At 41.2% G+C, this 21,974-nt stretch overlaps 1 protein-coding gene across 1 annotated transcript in view; it reads left to right on the plus strand.

Moving 5' to 3' along the window:
• Nucleotides 1-21,974, plus strand: part of IMMP2L (inner mitochondrial membrane peptidase subunit 2) — a 462,659-nt gene that overhangs the window by 348,276 nt on the left and 92,409 nt on the right. Inside the window, exon 6 of the mRNA XM_006085318.3 lies at nt 18,946-19,048. Within this exon, the coding sequence (XP_006085380.1) occupies nt 18,946-19,048 (103 nt within the window). The remainder of the gene's footprint in view (nt 1-18,945; nt 19,049-21,974) is intronic.

Raw genomic sequence — 21,974 nt, forward strand, 5'->3', positions numbered from 1 at the left:
CCGGCTTCATGCTGATAAATGATAAAGGCTGGCCGTTCACATGGTTCTGCCGAGTTCTAGCTAGAAGAGGGAAGGTTAAGTAGTCCTGTGAGCTGTTACTGTGTCACTCATTAGGCTCAATTAGGTCGCCGTGGCACGGAGGGACACGGCGAGATGAATGCTACCTTAAAGCCATTGAGGAGGGTGGCTCCTGATTTCCCTGAACAGCCATGGAGGACGCGCTGGGCAGGAGTGAATCTGGGCTTCGGCTGTCAATCAGTGGAAACAAGGCTACACTGGGAAGTAATCCGTGGTCCACTGGGACAGCGCTCTCATTAACCAAGGCTCTGGGAAATCAGTTTCAGGCGATCTCCAAGGGATGCTTAAATACATGCCCTCAAGTCACGGTGATGGGGAGTCATGTTCTAATTAAAAAATGAGATCTTGGAGTCACAGTTTAGCTAAATTAGCAATGTATTGACAACACATTTCAGTTATTAACCAATTGTGAGCTGTGACCTAATATTTGTGGGAAAAGTTTATCTGATAGACTTTGCTTCCTGAAGAAGTCATGCTTAAATAGAGTAGACTTAGTGAAGTATTTTCAGAAGTCCTATTATTAAAAGGGTAGAATCTCCCTTACAAGTAAAATCATAGGAAAGTTTGTTTTCAGGTAAAATCCATGATATCTAAGAGTTCACTTGTTGTAAGTCCACTTTCCAGTTTCTTTTTCTCATAAGAGTTTACCTCTGCTTGTTTCTCTTTTGTGTGATACTGATGACACCTGATGCACGCATTTTGTTTTCATCTAGAAAGGTAATTTGCCAGGTAAGCAACCCTGTCAAATGCTTGATTTTAATTAATTCTCAAAACAGTGCTTTTCAGCAGGAAATTATCTTTTCCCTGTATTTCTCGCTAAGAGAGAAGTTTGCTCTAATAGTACAAGAATTACTTATTCTTGAAAAAATCAAGAATCGTTCTTGTCATTGTTTATCACTAAAAGTTGATGGGTGACCCCTAAATGACTCACCTTTTATGTGTTCTTTTTCCTTATTTTATAGTCAAAGAACTGCTATTCAAAAGAGAGGATTGCTGGTGGGGCATGTTAGCACCCGGGGGCCTAGCCAGGGGCACGGTCACCGTAGCAACTGCCCCAGGCTGGCTTCTTCCCCGAGGAGATTTGACTTTCGGTGAAACTCTGATTGTTGACTGTGGCATGCAGCGGGGCGAGTTTCCAGCCTCTGTCTTGTTACACATAAGAGGAAGGTGTAGACAATGAGAGAAGCATGCCATCCGGAATTTAGAGGGAAGCCATACTGTTTGTTCGTGCTATACTTCAGAGCAAGATGGCAGCCTTATATTCTACAGCGCCTGGCACATCCCACCGAGTCCCTAACTGGGATGCCCTCCCCACAAGGCAGGAAGCTAAATTTGTGTGGTTTTCTTACTGCCTTAGCTTACAATAGTTATTTGTAGATTTTTTTCCAAGGAATCATTGAACTTGATTTTGTGTGTGTGTGTGTGGGGGGGGGGGGCAATGTGTGTATGCTAAACCTTTTTTGTAAGAGCTTTTGATTTATTGTCTTCCCCAGAGTTCAAGTGGACCAAGCTGTGAGGTAGACACTTCCCTGAAGCCCTTGCCCCTGGAGGGTGCCAGCAAGTGGGCCCTCCCTGCTCCCCAGAATTAAACGTACATGGTCCCCAAAACCTGTGATGTCTCCATGAGAACAGCTTTGGGTGGCACAGGCTCTATATATCCGCTGATTCTGCTCCTTTGAAGTTCCATCTGTGATTTCTTTTCTTTTTTTTTTAAATTTATTGGGGTGACATTGGTCAACATGAACATACAGGTTTCAGGTGTGGGTTTCTATGTTACAAGATCTGTCTATTGCATCCTGTGCCCACCACCCAAAGTCAAGTCTTCTCCATCTGTGACTTCTAAGATTGAAATCCTGATACCTGGATGGTTTAGGTCAGTGGTCGGCAAACTGCAGCTTGATAAACCGCGGCTCGAGAGCCACATGCGGCTCTTTGGCCCCTTCAGTGTGGCTCGTCCACAAAATACTGGCTCTTCCACAAAATACTGACTTCTGCGAATCGCACTGTACGTGCATGCCCGCACGTGGTATTTTGTGGAAGAGCCACACTGAAGGGGCCAAAGAGCCGCATGTGACTCGTGAGCCTCGGTTTGCCGACCACGGGTTTAGGTGAGTTCAGTATATCTTTGCCACAATTTTCTACCCCGGCCAGTGTCTGTCTCTCATGGATCATTTTGGTGATAGGGCAAATCAATTAAAAATTAATGACCAGTAATCCATCTGCGCTTTTACACACTCTACTGAAAGTAGGGAAATAAAAGTTACCATTGAAAGGAAATACACCGCAGATAGGAGGTTGTGCAAAAGTCAACAGATGGACAGGGGTCATCCGGGAAGGGCCTGAACTCATTTTGGCTTCATCAACACACCTTGTTTGTGGTCGGGCGTTTGGTATGCGCTGTGGCTGCCGCTGTTTGAAGGGCCTGAGGTGTGACCTGGATGTTATTGTTGTTCACTCTAATCTGCTCAATTATCTCTTGGGGTTTGCATGTGTCTCTGGGAATGATGAAGCACCGCCTTCGGTTGGCATATTGAGTAGTTGTAACGATTTGATAAAATGCTAATTGATAATAATGACAAGCTGAGTCCCTGCATCGATAAGAATTTATTTCATGGTTTTGTGAACCTTATTGTAGAGATTCTTTTTTAATGAAAAGAGGAGTGGCTTATTAAGGAAAAATCCTAGGAAGAGGATATGTAACAGTAAGAATCCCTCCTATCACACATCTTAGATGGGAGGATTATGGTGGAAGGCACAACAATTTTATAGTTTTATGCCTAAGAATAGCTATCAGAGGTGATAAACATTTCCTTCTCCTAATTCTAAGTCTAAATGCAAAGCACTCAGGACAGAAAGCCTTCACTTTCCTAAATATCATGCAGAGAATACAAGTTAATAACTATTGGTAATAACTTCATCATCTGTGTCTTGAGACACTTAATTTATACGTTCTCTTAGGCTACATTATCAAACTTTTCAGAACAACAACGAATGGAAAAGGAGAAAAATGCCTGAGGGAGAGAGTCGCACATAGAGCACTAGAATATTCCCTCGGCCTGAGGTCAGAGGTCAGACGGATACTCATAAGCGCAGTGGGAGGAGTGAGTTAGGACATTGCAGGGAAGGTTGACTATTATTTAAAGAGCAACAAAGAGGTCAGCCTCGCTCCAGGAGCCACCTAATACTAGTACTTTCTTGCCATGTTTCCTTGCTTTCTACGTCTGATATGATTTTATTTATATTCTCAAAGCTGTTCCTTTTGCTCATAAATTTTTATTTATTTCTTGTTATTTCTTCATGATTTAAAAATTTTCTTTCACTGGACAACTATTTTCTTCTGTCATTTATTTTTTTAAATATGCGATCTGTTAACATGGTTCAGAAGTGTGGGATGATGCAGTAGGATGAGTGCTACCCCCCACCTTGCCCTCCGTCTTCCTCTCCTCTCCTTCCAGAGACACATTTAAGACACATTTAAGATGCAAGTGAAGAAGTATTGACTTACCTCTCTTCCCTTTGCTCTCGTGTTGTTCAGTTGAGGAGAATGGCCTGGAACCAGACTGACTTGGGTCTGAATTCTAGTTCTCAGTGTCTTCCTCTACAAGATGCACTAATAATGTTACCTTCGTGGGGATCTTCGGAAGGTTAAATGACAAGAAGACTATGAAAGCTCGATTGCTGCCCAAGCATTACCAGAGAGGCGCCCTAGTCCGGCCGGTGGTGCTCAGTGGTGGAGCACTGACCCACGAACCAAGTGGTCACCAGTTTGATTCCGGGTTGGGGCATCTGCCCGGGTTGTGGGCTTGATCCCCAGTCAGAAGCGTGCAGGAGGCAGCTGACCTATGTTTCTCTCTCATCAATGTTTCTATCTATGCCACTCTCTTCCTCTCTCTCTAAAAATCAATAAAAACATTTTTTTTTAAAAAAAAAAGGAGAGGCACCCTCTGCTCTAAAAACTTCACTTCACTTACCAGTATCACCATAGGCCAGTGATGGCGAACCTTTTGAGCTCGGCGTGTCAGCATTTTGAAAAACCCTAACTTAACTCTGGTGCCGTGTCACATATAGAAATTTTTTGATATTTGCAACCATAGTAAAACAAAGATTTATATTTTTGATACTTATTTTATATATTTAAATGCCATTTGACAAAGAAAAATCAACCAAAAAAATGAGTTCGCGTGTCACCTCTGACACGCGTGTCATAGGTTCGCCATCACTGCCATAGACACTGCAACATCCTATAGCTGGTGTGTGTAAGCAAACCTTAGGACAGATGGACTGATTTCTAATTCTGATTTTAATTGTTTCTTACAGTTGATTGACTTGTACCAACATATCCTTAAAGGCAGTAGAGTGCTAGAGATATTGCATATGATGTTAGCCTTTTAACAAACTTTTCTTTTTAGGTGACAGAACTTCAGAAGCATTGGCCATGTTAAACCATTAACCTCAGGCTAAGAAATGCCTTACGAGTGCTTTTCATTCACTACTCAGCCTATATGTTAGGACTCCTTTAGGAGACGGGAGGACTTTCACTACTAAAGAGCCTCCAGCATATTATTAAACTTTTACCCTTTTCTAAATCCTACACAGAAATGCTTTCTTCTCATACATCATCTTTTCATTGATGCAAATGTGCTTTGTGGTGTTTTGAGGAAGGTGACCCTTAGCTGTGCTTGGTATCTGCTAACCCACTGGGTACAGGGTTTGTTCTTGGCCCTTCGGTGCTCACTGAATCTCGCTGGCATATCTTAAGCTAAAGGACAGGGTATCTGCGTAGCCTCTCACCCGCTGTGCAGTACCTAGTGGTTATTCATCCGTCAGGACCTTCCTGGCCAGAAGTGAGACATCTCCTCTTACTCCTTCTTCTCTGACTGGGAGGAAGACTAGACGTGTCCTCACAACCTTCGGTCAGACTTCGGAGTTTCTTTGACAACAGAGCAGCTTTCAAACTGTACGGTGCTCACAGTTCTTTTTGACTCTTCCTCTCTTATAGGTCTTTATCATGAAATGTAAATGTCCAAAATTCCCTCTGCCACTACCCATTCACTGTCTCTCTAGCCATGCCTGTCCTCCCGTCTGTGCCGCACACCGGGACACGTAGTGACTGACGGGATGCAGGTGACAGGTTCTCGTGGTGTGGCTTGGGAAGGACCCGGCTTTGATGTCCGGGACATTAGGGCCATAGCAGAGGTGCCCACCTCAACCTTAGAGGAGTTGTAGGCCTCGATCATCAATCCAGGAGCAAATAGCAGCCTCTTCCCAGAAAGTCTCTGGCTTTCTACTCCTACTCAACCTTTGTGTTTGTTTTCTCATTTCTCCATGACATTGAAAAACCCCAACTACTGAGTTGTATAAAAGAAAGCTAAGAGTTTCACTTCGCAAAAAAGGGTCCCATTATCTCATTCCCATGAGGTGAACAATCTGAACATTTGAATGTGTCTCCTTCTAGAACTGGTAATCCTCATAGACGTATATACGCATGTGCCTCTATGTATTTTATTGTTTTTAAAGCCAAATCCATCATGAACATCATACCTGAACTCTCGCCCATTATTTGTAATCAGTGCCCAGCGGGCAACAGTTGAACTCTGCGTTATCATTTCCCAGCCATTCTGTTCTTGTTGGACACGCCCTTCTCGGCCGTTAGAGATGATGTGCTGAGATCACACTCGTGCTCTGTCCTGTGCCGTTTGCAGTGGCCTCTGCAGGATAGACCATCACATTTTCTGAGCCAAAACATTCACGCATTTGGAGATTTAATAGGTGCAGCCGAGCTGCCTGTTTACAGGAAGCAGGAGGCATGAGTGACGCAGCCTCTTTCATTTACCACGTGCTTGCGAGTTTTTGCCTTTGTTTTGATTTTTTACATATATATTTGTTTCTTCCTTTGCATTTTAATGGGATACTGGTCAAGGGGTCAAGGCTATACCTATGTTTTTGGAAGTGGGTGCCCAGCCAGGATGTTTAATATTGCTTGTACTACCAGGAACCCGTCTTCCAGGAACCCTTCTACCTCCAGGGGGAGAAAGTTCTCGATGCACTTACTGCGATTTCAGTAGAGGAAATTGTTTTGATACATATTTACAGCTCCATCCCTCGCCTGAAATAAATACATGCACTTGCCGGTAACTCTTGAATAGAAATTGAAGGATGAGACAGGTGGAAGCAGATAGCAGTCAGAGTTGTCTCTGTCTTCCCCGATAAGTGTGGGTAGAACTAGAGAAAATATTTTGCTTGTGTTGCCAGAGCAGAGAATAGGGATGTTGTTGTCAAGACGGGAGGTGAAAGCATGAGTCCCGCTCAATGGTAGACATTGGACACGCCACCTCCAGAGAAGGCTACAAACTCCCTTTCAGCCCCTCGAAGCCCACGTGGTTTCTTAGAAGCCTTAGCATTTGCACGTGTGAATCCCTGTTTGTACAGCTCCTGATGTACTGTTTGAACGGGGACAAGCGATTTATTCTTGTTCTTCTGTTTTCAAGTCCACGAAGATAGAATAATTTCCACATAATTGGAACCAGAGCGTGGCTGCTGAAGTAGAGTTTGCCGAGTGCTTAAGAAACCCTCAAGGGAGAGATGGTGTTGGCATAAATTAATGCCTTTCGATTTGCATTTTGTAATGTGCTTTTAATTTTACTCTTAAAGCGGAATTTGAATTGATGCATTTTTATAACTTCTGTCTTTTAGATTTCAACTGCTTAGCATACAAGGTGGCTTAGGTAAACATTGATGAGAAAGCATGACATCCCTGGTTGAGTAATTTCCTTTTCCGTGGCGGTGTGTATATTCTGATTTTAATTGCTAACCACTCACGTTTATGAGTGGTCTTCAATAGTAAAAGCTATTAAAATATATGGAACTGTAGATGTTTTATTTGAGGTGTGTCTTGAATAAGTGTTTGGGTCTCTTCTACTGCTGGATTCTGAAGAGTTACAATATCAACATACATCTTAAGTATCAATACTTGCCCAATCCCAGGGAAGATTCCATGCAGAAATGCCTAAAACCTCAAAGCTTTTTATGTTTCAACAGAAGGAGCGTCATGATTTTCCCACTTGACTCCGCTGTGCAGGGTTTTCTCAGTAGAGTGGACACTAATCAGTTACCCAGCAAGTTCCTATCACAGGAAAGATGTTCAAAGAATTCTTCCACAGCCTTCTCATGCCTGGGCCTTCAGAAAGCGCCTGCATGGGTTAGTGATCCAAAACGATAAATAATTTGGAAGAGAGAGAAGTTGATGGCTTAACCAGGAAGGGGCCAGGTTGCCCTGGACGCTGAGGTGGCTGGATACAGAGCTAGTGCTTGTAAAGATACGGCTTTTTCACCTTTAATAGCTGGTTTTGTGGATTTCCTAGAAATACCTGCTTTGACTTTCTTACTACTTTCCTGAGTTTACCAATAACCGAAAGGGCATGTAATACTGGAGTGTAGCTGTGTAGAAAAAAAGCATCCGGTAGAAGGAGACTTGACTTGGGGCGGTGAACACACAATACACTATACAGAGGATGTGTTGTAGAGCTGTACACCTGAAACCTATGTAATTTTATTAACCAATGTCACCCCAAAATTCAATTATTTAAAAGAAGAAGAATTTCTGTAGGATGGGGGGAAAGTGAAAAAAGAATAAAGCATCCACGGTAAAGGCCTTCGTTCCTTCTCATCCATGGGCCACACCCGGGCAGGCAGCAAGCACTCCCTTATTCTATCGCATATGTGGGTCTTGATCTTGACCTCTCCCTGTCCACCCTGGAGGTGTATGAGCTGCACCTACTAAAATATGCCCGTGTGAATCCCTTTGTTGGTAAAGCTCCTGATGGACTGTCTGAACAGTCAGGCGTAGCCCTACCCACTCCCACTCCCAACCCCTCTCTCTCACTGTTGTCCTGGTTCCTTCCCAAATGCAAATCTGATCGCTCTTCATTAAAACCTTTAAATGGCTCATAACAACAACAACAAATCAATACAGAGGTTTTATTACATGCCAGGCCTGTTCAAAGGACTTTACATACGTTAAGTCATGATTATGGCTTTGTAATAAAGCTGACATTATTGTTATAAAGTTGGCTTTATAATAATAAAGTTGACATTAATTGAGCCTTTTGACCAGACACTGTTTTACGCACATATTTTACAATGTTAACTCATCCCCAAAACACCCCCTGAATAGGAATTTTTATTTTTCTCTTGTGGGAACTGAGTCACTAAAGGTTAAGTAAGTGGCCCAAGGTCAAGTCTAGTAAGTGAGGCTGCAGCTTTCAGACCCAGGCACACTGGCTCCAGGCTCCCTGTTCAGAGTCCCGCTCAGACTGCCCCTCCCCTTGAGCCCAGCTCAGCGCTCATCCGGATCCCGGGTCCAATCTCAGGTTCCAGTAGCATGGCTCTCCTGGCTCACCATTCTGCCACACCGAGCAAAACAGGCGCTCTCGAACACGGGTCCTTCTCCTGGACTAGCTGGAGTCACTCACTGTCTCCGTTCCTCCGCAAAACATCTGTCTGAGGCCTGTGACCTAGAACACCCACTCGTTCAAGGTTTCGTTCTGCTGATTCTACTTACTTTTGTTCCCCCGGCCAAAATGCATGCCTGAAAAAATCAGTTGTGGTTATTCCCACACACATGTGGGCTCGTTGTACCTCTGATCATACACATCTAATTTAACTGAATATTATACAGATCGGTGGAGCGTGAATAAGAGAAACAGTCAACTGTTTTGAAAACTAGCATGTAACACGTTTTTCCTTTTAAAGGGCTGTCAAATGTGGTGAGACAACTGTGAAAGCCGGCGAAGAGCCGTAAAAGCCTACAAGGGTTCTGTATCCTATTTTGTCACGAACATCTTTACGTTTTCACTCCCATGGAAAGAGACTAACACTGGGGATTATGAACAGTGTCGTGTGCGTATGGTGTAGACAGGACTCTCAGAACTTCAACTCCTGGATTTATACCCAAAGGGAATGGCTTTAAATCTCAGAAGAGCAGCGAATTAATGGTGCATTATGTGTTATCATATAGCAATATGATTAAGAAATGAATGGTGATCTTTTTGGAATAATTCCATGCCATGCCAATTTAAAAAGAAATTAATGGTGATCTGGATTGTGTGGGATGAGAGGATTTCTAATATCTTTGAAATTTGGTGCTGTATAGCTCATCACGTCAATAACTAGCCAGACCTCAGTACCAGGGTTCTTCTGATTTTAACCCATGAGGTGCTTTCTGGTCTCTCGTTTGCTACCTTTGAACTTGCTTTCCTTTTGCCTGAAATGCTTTTTCCTAATCTTCTTTTTACCAACTTCATCTTCTAGTGTTAGATATCACCCACTCTGCAATCTCCCCCAAACCTCCCAAGACTGTCCACCTGTTCCTCTAAATGTCTGTTAGAAACAACTGCACAGAGAAAAAAACTGGAATTAGAAGTTTAGAGGAAATAATGAGTGCATCTGCTCCTCCTTTTCACATTTGATTTGCCAGCATGAGGAAGATGCTAGAGGACAGTTTTTTCAAGTATAATTACAAGGATAAGTCATAAACTTCTCTACTCCTAGCATCCTATCCAGAATAAGTCTATAGGACAGTCGCAAACTTGACCATGACCTGAAGACTCTCGTGGTGCCTAGGCTGGAACCCATAGGACGAGGGGACCACACAGAATTTTGACTTGGGAATGACCAGCTCCAAAAATGTGGTTTTTGTTTTTTGGGTTTTTTTAGGGATTGTGGTGAAACTGATCATTTGTAGGAGAGAAAGTGGTTAGTAATACATATGCAACCGCAAGGCAGGTCACTGAATATAAAACAACCGAGACGGTAGACAGCCAAGTAGTGTAGGTGGACGCCGAGGTTTCCATGGTAAGCCTATTTCATCTAATCAAGGAGGTAATTTGTAATCCTGAAGAGAATGTAATTATGAGCATTTATTTTCTAAGTGGGATGGTTTTTGATAAGAGTGAAACAGGAGTGCTTTCATTATAATGAGATAGATATCCAATCAGAAGGCACAGAGATTATGCTAATTGCATGGTTCTGGTGCTTAAATGGGAACATGTTGTTCTCCTGGACTCACGTTCACTGGCAAGTAGCCCCATAACCAAGATGTGCTGGCACCGAAAAGCCGAACCACTATCAGGTGTCGCTTCCCTGGGGGTGCTTCTGTAGCGAGCCCCCCAAACAGAGGGGTGCGCCGAATATGATTAGACCTCAGAAAGAAGTATCAGCCCCAAGTGAAGTGGCCACATTAAAAGCGACTTTCTGTGCTTTGTACCGGAATTGAACCTCACATGAATTTTCTCCTCCATAATAGAAAAGCCAGAGAGAATTGCTGGAGGCTCAGGTCACGGATAGCAAATATTCAAAGACAGTCATGAAATAACGCATCCCAGGAAGCTTTAAGTCAACTTTCTGTTTACAGCAAGGGGACCTGGCTCCAGGCAGTCTGACCATAGCCTCCTTCATGCTTTGTAGCCCAGAGCAGTCAGAGGCAGGGGCCCTGCCCCTGTGGCGTTGTCCTGTCGGGCGGGAAGGGAAACCCCACTTATGACTTTGAAGCCTTCACTCACCTGTTGCATTAGGGTGCTGTTATCCTAGACATTCTCATATGGGTTACAGGACTGGGTCCTGAACACTGAAGCAGTTGGGCTTGAATTAGCAAGATCCCTTGTTGGTTATGACATAAAAACTATTTTATTCATATCGACACTTTATGAAGAATAACCCAGAGTTGCCAAATGTGCAGTCTAGTCTGGTAGCTCTTAAGAAAGCATATTCTCTCTCTGTAATGCTATTTGAATGAAACTGTTAAAGACATAATAAGGAATATTCGGCTGGAAAACTGATTGATGAGTAAACTAATCCCTGCTGACATTAAATAGGCAATTCCACTATTTTGCAATAGTGATCATGTAAAACGCAGGATTTCAGTGCACATTTAACAACGTCTAATTGGTTCTTGTGATGTAGTTCTATATAGAAATGTTATTGGTAGGTAATTAAAACTTTAAAAATGGCAATTAAAAATATGAAATGAAAAGTTATGTTCAAAAGAGACTGCATCATGCTACACTTGGAAGATCAAAGAGTTTTATAGCCATTGTAGGTGATAATGAGTAGTTAATAGAGAAACAAATTCTCAAAAAAAGAAAATTGCAGGCTTTCATAAAGAACAGAAGAAAAGAAGGCAGTCAGTTCATATGCCTTGATGAAAGTTGTCTTTGTGTCCTAGAAGGCCTAAAAACATTAAATCATACAAAGGCAGGTTTCCAGAACATTCTACCCAAAGGAGGATAACGAGTTTAATTCTGATGACCAGGCAGGGTGGTGCCTTAAATTTTGTCATTACAATGGATCCAGGAAAACACTGATTTTTTAGGGGGAGAGTGTCTTCCGAATCTTCATGAATTATGTCAGGAAGGACCCAACAGCCTGGGCCCATCAGCGGGCACCCCCACTCTTCCGACTTCCTCTCCTAATTTCAATCACAGATGGGGAGCAGTATCTTGCCAAGTTGAGAATATGTTTTGTTGTTGTTCTCTTTATTTGACTTTATGTTCTTGTTGTTGTTGTTTTTGTGTGTGTGTTTTGTTTTTGCATTACCTTTGAAGGAGAATGAATAGACCACCCCAAAATATTTCACCTGGGCATAAGGATTACTTTGACTCAGAGGGACTGGAAAGACAGGAGATGAAGTTTTCATGTGAAAGACATCCTCTCTATTCTAGAAACAAAGTAATATTCTTGTCACCAAGAACACAAAGTTGAGACCAAGAATATTCTACACAAGCAGACCTTCTAAAGTGATTCTTATCTTCCTTTAGCCTCCCTGCATGATATTCAATTACTAGTACTTCTCCATAATTGCTTCTGTTTGTTCAACCTACTGGACAGCATGTAGGTTCTGCCTTGTCTTTGGGTCTTTCTTTCTTTTTTTGGGGGGGGAAGGGGTCCTTCATTTTTGATGAGGACTCTCATGTCACATAAAACTTATATAAATTTATATACATTAAGTCCTCATTTATCATCATGGATGGATTCTAAAACTTAAAGCAAGCTAATGGATGACAAAATCAATTTTACCACGGGCTAATTGATATAAGCCAGTGTTAAGTTTCTAGGGCATCTCATTAATTTTTATAAAAAACAGTGTGAATTAAAAATTGTTTAAGGACCTGCTGTACTTTTTTCTCTGGTTGATCTGTGTCATGTCCATTTATTTCTCAGGCCCAGATGGAAACCTTTCAAGGCTAGAAGTGAAAGTTCGCCTCTCCCACACCTTCCTGGTCTGTGGAATACATACTAGACTTTTTTGGAGATCTGTCTGTGAGGACATTTCAGTAGCGTAACTTAAACAGAAATGATTGTTAATGAGCATCCTCCTGGAACCAACATTTAACAAATTCTTTGATCAGTACAGTTCCCTGAACCACCAAATATAAACCAAGGGAAAGGTACATAATTCTGCAACTCATTAATAAAAAAGCCAGTATTTTAAATAATAACAAAAGAATCTGGAAGCTACATGTATAGATCAGGATTGAGGAAAGTCTTTTTAAGCAATGCCAAAGACGAAAAGAAAATAATAAGAGAAAAAATCAATAATAATGTCTTTAGAATGAAATAATTTAAATGTATTCATTTTTTCTGTACAGTTATCATGATTGGATGTCTTCATTACAGAGTGACTCATAAAGTATGTCCCTTAATTTATGGTTACATGTCTCAAGGAAATCATGCACTAAGGAGAAATACATATTTTTTTCTGTAAGGGAAATGGGATTTGAATTCCATGCTACCTTCTTTACCTGTTCTTCATAACTTAACTCTTTATAACGCCTTTCCTGACTCTCCCAGTCTAAATTAGTACCATCCTTAGGACACCTATGCAGTTAGCAAAATGAGACACTTATTCATTATTTATTCCTCCATTCACCCATTATTTCCCTGCAGACACTTCCAACTTGTTAAATTTTGTCTATAGTAGTTTAGACTGCCATATATATTGTATAGACCACCGTGTTGCTTATGTTTTGAATCATGGTATAAACTACAATCTTGGTGGAAGGGACGGCATCTTATTCTTTCCTGTGCTCTCACCCACACCATTTATACTGTTTCATAGAGTAGTCATTCAATAGTTGTTTATTTATATCAAGAAAGAAATACCAGCATTTCTACTGTCACAGAATTCATCAGCTTCTCCTCACTCACTAAGCATGACACACAAGATAAGGCAGCATAAACTGCCACCCACTGCTGGGATACTCAGCAGATCAAGTCCATGTTATATGCATGCCTGATCCAGCATGGATGGAACCCAATGATTGCTAAATATCCTCTTTCTCAAATTCTTGCTATCATTGCAGTGATTTTCATGGGCAGCCAAAGGTATTTTTCATATGTATGTTTAACAGGATAAAACATTCTATATGTTCAGGAATATTGTCACAGTTAAGCTCCTTATTGTATAATTGTATTTTAGGAAAAGAAATACATCAGGAATATGCATCCCTTAAAAACAGAGCTGTACTAAGAGCATTCATATTAATTTTATAAAATTAATTCTGAACTTTATTGTGAATATGTATAAATCTAACATTCAATTTAAATGAGCTAAATAGATTTGCTCTGATCACCTAGCAACAGCATGCGGTCTATTTAAAAAATGACATTTCATTTTTTTCCTAGTGAAAAGATGTTAAGACCTATTCTTTGGAAACGCAAGTAGTCCTGATCCATGGCGCAATGAGAGGAAACTATGGGATCTGGTTTCTCTCATCGGGGCCCTTCCTCTGGCTCACTAGGAGGCTTCACCTAAATGCTTTCACCTCTATGTTTTCTGTGCAAAGAGGAATCATATTCTTTTCAACCGTGATCCTGAGAAACAACTACTTGTAGGTAGCTATGGGTGATTCAACTTCCTAGAAATTGTTACTGCATTTGTTTGGATTCACCATCTATTAATTGCATACATTTTATTTTTAACTTAATACAAGGTGCAAGGAAAGAAGTATTGAGTCTTTGTACCTCAGCACTTAGTTACTAAGCAAACATACAATTGGCAGCGTTGAGAGTCAGGAGAGAGAATGAATATATTGAGCAGCAAAAACTCTTACCATGTTGTGATAACAAAGAGACAGTTGGAGTTTTTACAATGCTGACTCTGACCATGCGTTTTATGAAACAAAATTTAGGTCACTTCCCTGCTTCAAATCCTTCTATAGGATAAAATAGCCATCGATTGCGTTTCATGATCAGGTCCTGGAAAACTTCGATCTCATTTCAGAGACCTGCTCTCATTTTGTCTGGTATTAATATAACGGTTATTTCCCTGTTTAGTTGTCTTATTATTATTATCAAATTCTCTGTGTCCTTTTGTTTATGTATCTTTCTTATAAGCAGCATAAAGCTAGAATTTTCCCCCAATTGGAGAAATTTTTCCCCTCTTATCTAGATTAGTCCATTTACTTTTATTATGATTACTGGTATATTTCAATGTCATCTTACTTTGTACTTTCTATTGATCCCGCTTTACCCTTTTTATGTGTTTTTTTGAATTATTTTGTGTTAACTGAGATTTTAAAATTTTCTACTGGCTAGAACATTATAGATTACATTTCTACTACTCTTAAAATGGTTTCAGTGCATTCGCAGTGCTGCCACGGAGGCAGGAGAGGCTCCTGCCACCGCCGCTGCACTTGCCAGCCATGAGCACAGCTTCTGGCTGAGCAGTGCTCCCCCTGTGGGAGCACACTGACTACCAGGGGACAGCTCCTGCATTGAGCATCTGCCCCCTGGTAGTCAGTGCACGGCATAGCAACGGTCGTTCCACCGTTCGTTCGATTTGCATATTAACCTTTTATTATATAGGATGTTTCTATCTCTTTCTCACTCTCTCTTACTCTCTGAAATCAATTGAAAAATGTATGTATATTTTTAAAAAGCGTGTGTGTGTGTGTGTGTGTGTGTGTGTGTGTGTGTATACCTGTATATGTATGTATCTGGGAAATTCTTTGAATATGAATTTGTTCCTTTTGTTGTATCAAGGATTTCATAGATAATTTTGTATTCAACTGATGACACTCAAGGGAGTCAAAGACTTAAAAAGCAACCATTGTTTTCAAGGTCAGATCAAATTTGGGCAATCATTCTTCATTCCCTTTGTAAGACCTCGGTAACTTGTCTTGGTAATGCTAGTGCTAAAAATGCCTTTTTGTAGACAGGTAGTTAGAGTACCATACGGAACTCATTTTTGACTGTCAAAACCAAAATTATTTGCAGGCCATAGATATACACAACCCTGAAGGCTGATGCCTCACTTAAGTGTTAAATCACCCAAAAAGATTATCTTGTCTTTCTTTTATGTGAATTCGGGAGCGCGCAGCTATTTAAAATTCCTCCTCTAGAGGAGTTCTATTAGGAGTGTTACATTTCTTTGGCCGTCCTGGAAGGAGCCAGCTCAATATTTTATCATTATATTTTTTAAAGCTACTTTGGGTTCTTTTTTGAAAAGTCAGATTGCAGCCTGGGGAGCAGACTATGCCCTGTGTATATGGCATGGATCTCACCAGGGTTGCACGGCTCAGAGTCCTTTCATACTTGTCTGGTGCGTGGGTAGACCCCTGTCTACTAGCATCGCAGCACGCAGGCGTGGAAGCGGTTAGTAGGTGAAAACCTAAACAGGTAGGTTGTGTGTTCACCTTCTACTCTGCACATTTAAACACGCACAGGCAGACAGTTCTCGAGTATCCCAGAAGGGCACAGGAATAAAAGAAAAATAAGATTCGTTGTGCCATTGAAAACAGTCTGCAGTCACAGCGCAACTGTGGGGAAAGAAATCACTGAAGCAGAGCTCAGCTCATCTTGAGAGGCTGATGCTGATAGATAGTGGGGGCTTGAACACATTCTGAATTATGAAATGAAAGCAAACAGTGGACAAAGGAAGACAACAGCCATAGTAACTACCCCGTAGCGGGTTCTTACTGTACGTCAGGGCTGTGTGGAGCTCTTCAGACACAGTCCCGATATTAAGAGAATCCATTCATCAAGGGCTTACCCCATGCCACTCTCTCCAGAGAACAACTTGTTCAGTTCGGTGCTGGTAGGTGCTCTGTCCTGCAGATGAGGAAAGTGACACGTAGCCTTTCACCAGCTGGCCCACGGTCACGCACACTGGACAGTGCTAAGGCCGGTGTGAAAGCCCCAACCGGCAGATTGCAGAGACGATGCTATAGCAACCTCTCCGTTACATTCTCAACTAGCTGCCAGCCTTCATCTCAGCCCAGTTAGGCAGGATACGGCCTACCCATTCCATGGTGAAAACCGGCAAATTAAAGTCAAAACTGAGTACCTTGCACAGGATTGCTTGTGAGTAACAGTATCAACATTAAAAGCTGGTTCATCTGTTTCTAGATTCTGCGAAATTTCCACTATATTATCCTGCCTCTGTGATCGTATTTGTCACTTACTCATTCATTTGTTTGTGTAACAAGTGTTTGTTGAGCACCTTACCCCAGGCTTTGTTCCGGGCTCAGGGGAGACAGAAGTGAACGAGAAAGCCAAAATCCCAAGCTTTACGTGCTGGTGGGGAGAGATGGGCAGTAAGCAAGGAAACCAATGAGTGGCGTGTTAGGAGATGCAATGAGGAAAACTAAGCCTTGTAAGGGGCTAGAAGAGGATGGGGAGATGGGCGAACTTAAACTTTCTAGATCAGGTGGTGAATGCAGGGAAACCTGTAACTGCCAGTGGTCATTTTATCATCCTGTCACCTTCTATCGCAGGGGTCTTGACTTCTTGGTTTCTGTGACCTTGAAACTGAATCTGAGTTTTATATTGTTTTTTTCTGGTATATGGTTGACTGAAAACCTCCCATTTCAGTGCAGAAATGATTTTATGCCGGTTTTATTTCATATTCTGCTTGCGTGATTATTCCAAGAGACACAACGGGTAACTGTTTACCTTGTGAGTACTTGTTCAATGTAGCTGTCTTAACTCGGTGAGCAAATGCTTGGGCTTCCTGGGAGAGGGTGCCCTGCCAACAGTTAAGTGAAAGAAGGGTCTTCTCACTGTCCTTCGTACTTGATGCGGGATATTAGTTCTTAGAGGCCATCTCGTGAGAAAAGCAGTCGGGATGCCAGGAACTAAGAGGCTGATTGTAATCGAACACGTATATTCCAGAGTCTCTGATGCTAAGATGTGTGCAGCTTGTTTTTGCTTTCCTTTAAGAGCTGAAACTCTCCTCCCCAGGAGTAATTAAAAATAAACAGCACTCATTACTGTTGGCTTGTAATGGCCACAACATCGCTTCCTCGCATCAGTGATTTACTGATCGAAAGCAAAGTAATTCAACATTGAAATTATCTGGAAAATTAAAAACCATTCTAAGTAATGAATAGTTTCAATTTCTGTAGCACCAATTGATGTTTCGTTGTCCTTTTTATGCCTCCTTCTGCACATATACAACCTCCTGACAAACATGGTCTGATAGGGACTCCACCTCCAAGAACCAGGGGCCAAGCTGTTTCTGGGCTTAACTCTATAGACTCGGGGGCGACATTCATGCATTCAGTTATCCAACCAACATTTATTGAAAAGCTTCCTTAGACAAGGCATTTTCCCAAAGGCCTTGGGGAATAAACATAAGAACAGCTAATGGTCTCTGCCCCCTAGAGAACTTATTATCTAATTGGAATAAAATGTTATTCTAATTCTGTCCCTTTAATTGAACTGTTGATATTATAATTTAGCCAATCTTGTGTGGTTGGGTATTTAGGAAGATATATATTTGCTCTAAAAGGCCTGTGTTATACACCCTCATGATAAATATCTGTTTATACTTCTGATTATTTGTTTGGATCTCTACCAGGAGAATAACTATGTCGAAGGACATGAATGTTTTAGCCTAATTAATACATTTGAAAAAGTTAGGCAACGAAAGAAAAAATGGTTGCCACCTTCTCCATTGCCACAGATACTGGGCCTGAGCCTGTCCTTATTCCATGACCTCGTCACTGTGAGGACACTTCCTGCTGCTCTAAGTGTGTGTCCCTGGCCACTGATTTTTAAACAGTCTTCAGAAATGGTTAAACCTTTCCTCATTTTCAGGGGTAATATATTAACTGAAATAGTGCAGACAAGAAATTGTCAACTAACATCAATAGTTTGTGTCTAACACGAGCTCACCGAGGTTTTTTCTTGCTTATATATCTGGAATTTTAGAAAATTAAGAAGTCATGAAAAGTGCTGTTAGGTGGTTTGGGAAGTTTCTTTGACTAAAAAAAGAGATTACCACTGATTAACAGTTGAATATTGACTTAAAAGTTAGGGAAAAATAGAATAGTATTTTCATAGGGCTTATTGAATTTCATAAAAACATATTTAGGGTAAATTAAGTAGCAAAACATTTGGTGCTACTGTATTTTTAAAAAAATATGTTTTATTGATTTTTTTAGAGAGAGAAAGGAAGAGGGAGAGAGAAACATCGATGTGAGAGAAAAACATCAATTGGCTGCCTCTTGCACGCACCCCAACCGGGGGACTGAACCCACCACCTGGGCATGTGCCTTGACCTGGAAACCAACCAGTGACCCCTTGGTGCATGGGATGACCCTCAACCAGCTGCGCCACACTAGGCAGGGCCGTGCATTTTACTTAAGCACAGAGTTCCTACCTACAGAGTGTGGGGGGACACAGTGTGGATGGGGTTCAGAATTCTGACCCCGTGTCACTTAAAGGGGAAGTTTTGGCATGGCGTCGAGGCTGACCCGTAGCGATCTGTTGCAGCTTGTGACAGCATGTTTGCTTCCTAATTTTGTTTGCCCAGCTGTTTGCTCTCTTTTCCGTTCTAACCTCATTGGCTGTGCTGTTCCTTCCTAGAACCATGGGACACAAAAACCGCTACGTCAAGGTGCCTCGCGGTCACATCTGGGTGGAGGGCGATCATCATGGACACAGTTTCGACAGCAATTCTTTCGGGCCGGTAAGTCACCTTGTTGCTGTCGTCGTTGGATGTCAAAGGTGGGAGCAAAGGTGTGTCAGACTGTGCGCTCAAGGAATCCAGCCAAGACCGTCATGAACCTCCCAGTGGAGCCATTAGTGTTTGATTGTTTCCTTTAGGGTCATTGGAACCATGGTGTGTGTGTGTGTGTGTGTGTGTGTGTGTGTGTGTGTGTTGCATAGAGGAGAACACAGATGCTTCCATGAAGCTGGCTGGCTGACCCCAGTGGGAGGGTCTTCATTTCCCCCCAGAAATGCTTTGTAGCTTAAGTTTTCAGTTGGTACATAACAGATAGAATGTGTAAGAGACCGTAGGCACCCATTTTCTACACCAGTCCTTAAAAATGCAGGCATCATGGAAATCACATTGGTAAGTAACATGCTGTCAGCATTAAATTGTAGCAGAAATGCATAAACTAAAAAAAATTGCAGAAATGCAGATGTTCCTATGCCATGCTTATAGTACATAAAATATGTGACTAAACGGATACTATATATATATATTCAATTTGAATGTGTCCAGAGATTCTCGACTTATGAACCATTACAATAAATCATTATGTAAGGCAAAGAAGCTGTTAGTTACTGGGAATTTCACCTGATTTCTGGTTACCTATGTCTGCTAAAAAACTTGGATTTTCACCCAGTAGATTTTCCTAAAGTGAGTCATATCTATATTTAATATTTATGTGTAAGTTAGTATTGAACACCTTCAGATAGGTTTGCAAAAGAGTGTGTCCCCAGAGTTTTGTCTAAACTGACTGTTGGTGGTGTATATGTGATGACCTATTTGCATATTATGAGGGATCACATGGCAGTCACCTCGACTCACCTTTGGCTAAAAGTACAATCATGTCGATGCACTTGGATCAGAACTATAGGTAAGTGGAATATCTCCAGGAGACTACACCACTTCCTTCTTCTAGTTGCCAGGCAACACAAACTTCTGAGATAGTCATTATTTCACAGATATAATTGACTCTTTGTATCTTACACTGAAGATGGGACAGGCAGATTGGAAACGTTGTAGGCCACCTGTGGTATAGAAGTGATTGCTGTGAACAAATCCAGTAACAACTTGAAAGTGAAAATAAATCACCTAAAAGCAGTTTTACTTCTCTCCCCACAATAAGATTAAATCTAATTTCACGTATCAGGTGTGGACCAAGTCTACACTAAAATGGCAGTCAACTTTAGTTCAGGTTTTAATTGGTTTTCATTTTCAGTGACTCTGAGATGAAGTGTTAAAAACCATTGTTTTGCTATTGGTTGTGGGATGTGTGACAAAAGTTAGAGATGGTTTTGTTTTTTGTTTATCCATTGACAACCATGTTGCTTGTAGCACTTCACTTCCATTTGGTTTATGTCATGCTTTTAAAGGAAATCTTCTTCTTAATTACAACTTGAACCAGTAATATGAGTCTGAGACACAAAATGACTTCGGAATGGAGTGATTCTTTTCTTTTGTTTTAATGAATATGTATATTCAGAGTGTCTTTTGGTTTATGGTTGAATAAGCTATCAATTTTCATTCACTTAACTAGCTTTTCTTTTTTTTTGGTCAAAATTAGATGAAGAAACTTTTCAAGGGTTAAGAAAAACATTTGTTACATATGTATTAACCTATTTGTGTTTGATGAGTTATAAGTACCTAATTTTACTTTAATCATGAGCTCTCATGTTCTACGTTTCAACAGCATTTATGCCTAGGAAAAAATAATTGACAATATTAATATTGATACTCCCCAACAAGTTTTAAGAGGACAGAGGGGGGAGAAAGTGAAGTAAAGCCACACAATCCTTATTTAAAGCTAATCTGTGTTGTTTGAGTACAGAGAATTCTTACTGCATTTTTGATGAAACTAATGATTATCTGAATAATTTGTTAATTATTTTAAAGCTCTTATAATTCTAAAAAATAAAAACTAAAGTTTTCTAATTCTAAAACTCTAAAATAATCTTGAATTTTAAAGTGTATGCAGACTTGAGAATTAATCTGTTTCCCCAGTAGCTTTCGGTTTATGTTTTTTGGTTTATAGAGAGCGCCCTTGGCAATGGTACGTGGAAGGTCAGTAACTTTTCTAGGTGGCCCATCCTTTCCTGCCTTTGAGAGAAGGGAATGCACTTCTCTCCGGAGGCAGCCGGGATGGCCTCCAGGATGCTTATCTTGACTTTGTGGAGATTGATAGAAGCCTTTACCCTTCATTTTCCTCCCAAGTAACTTCAGCAGTGCATCCAAATACAGTGAACATGCTTTGACTCTTCGAATAGTAGATGTCCTTTATCATGGCATCTACCCAGTTTGTTTGACATTGTTGCCCTCTGGCAATCACAGTGGGGCTGACTTTCTCCATACGGAAGTAGACTTAGTTCTTGTGTAAAGAAGAAGAAGGAAAAGGATGTTTCATTCTGTATGTTTTTTCCTAGTGTGTTATTTCCTATTTACTTCTTAAGATTTGCATTTCTGATTGGCTTATTGCTGTGATATGTAGGCCCTCAATGGGATTTAACAGTTTTACAAGTAGAAGATGAACAGTGGAATATGAATTTAGAAGAGCAATATTGAGTTATAGAAACAGACAACATTGCAGCAAAATAAGTCCCGACTCCTCTCCTTCTACCTTGTTGGGATGCCATTATGGAGGGAAACTAGTCGGCACTCTGAGGATCGCAGATGACATGTTACAATAAAACACAAAGCCATACCATCCTGGCTGCCGACCGCACGACCGCACCAGTCACTCAATTAGCAGGGGTTTTTTCTGTTCGTGTTCAACAGGAAAAGTTTTCTCTTCACTGAATCCATCTCACATAGACGATTGATAAAGTGAGCACGTGTGTGTGTGTGTGTGTGTGTGTGTGTGTGTGTGAGAGAGAGAGAGAGAGAGAGAGTGAGAGAGAGAGTGAGA

This window comes from Myotis lucifugus, unplaced genomic scaffold, assembly GCF_000147115.1.
Source record: "Myotis lucifugus unplaced genomic scaffold, Myoluc2.0 scaffold_18, whole genome shotgun sequence".
Taxonomy (NCBI): domain Eukaryota; kingdom Metazoa; phylum Chordata; class Mammalia; order Chiroptera; family Vespertilionidae; genus Myotis; species Myotis lucifugus.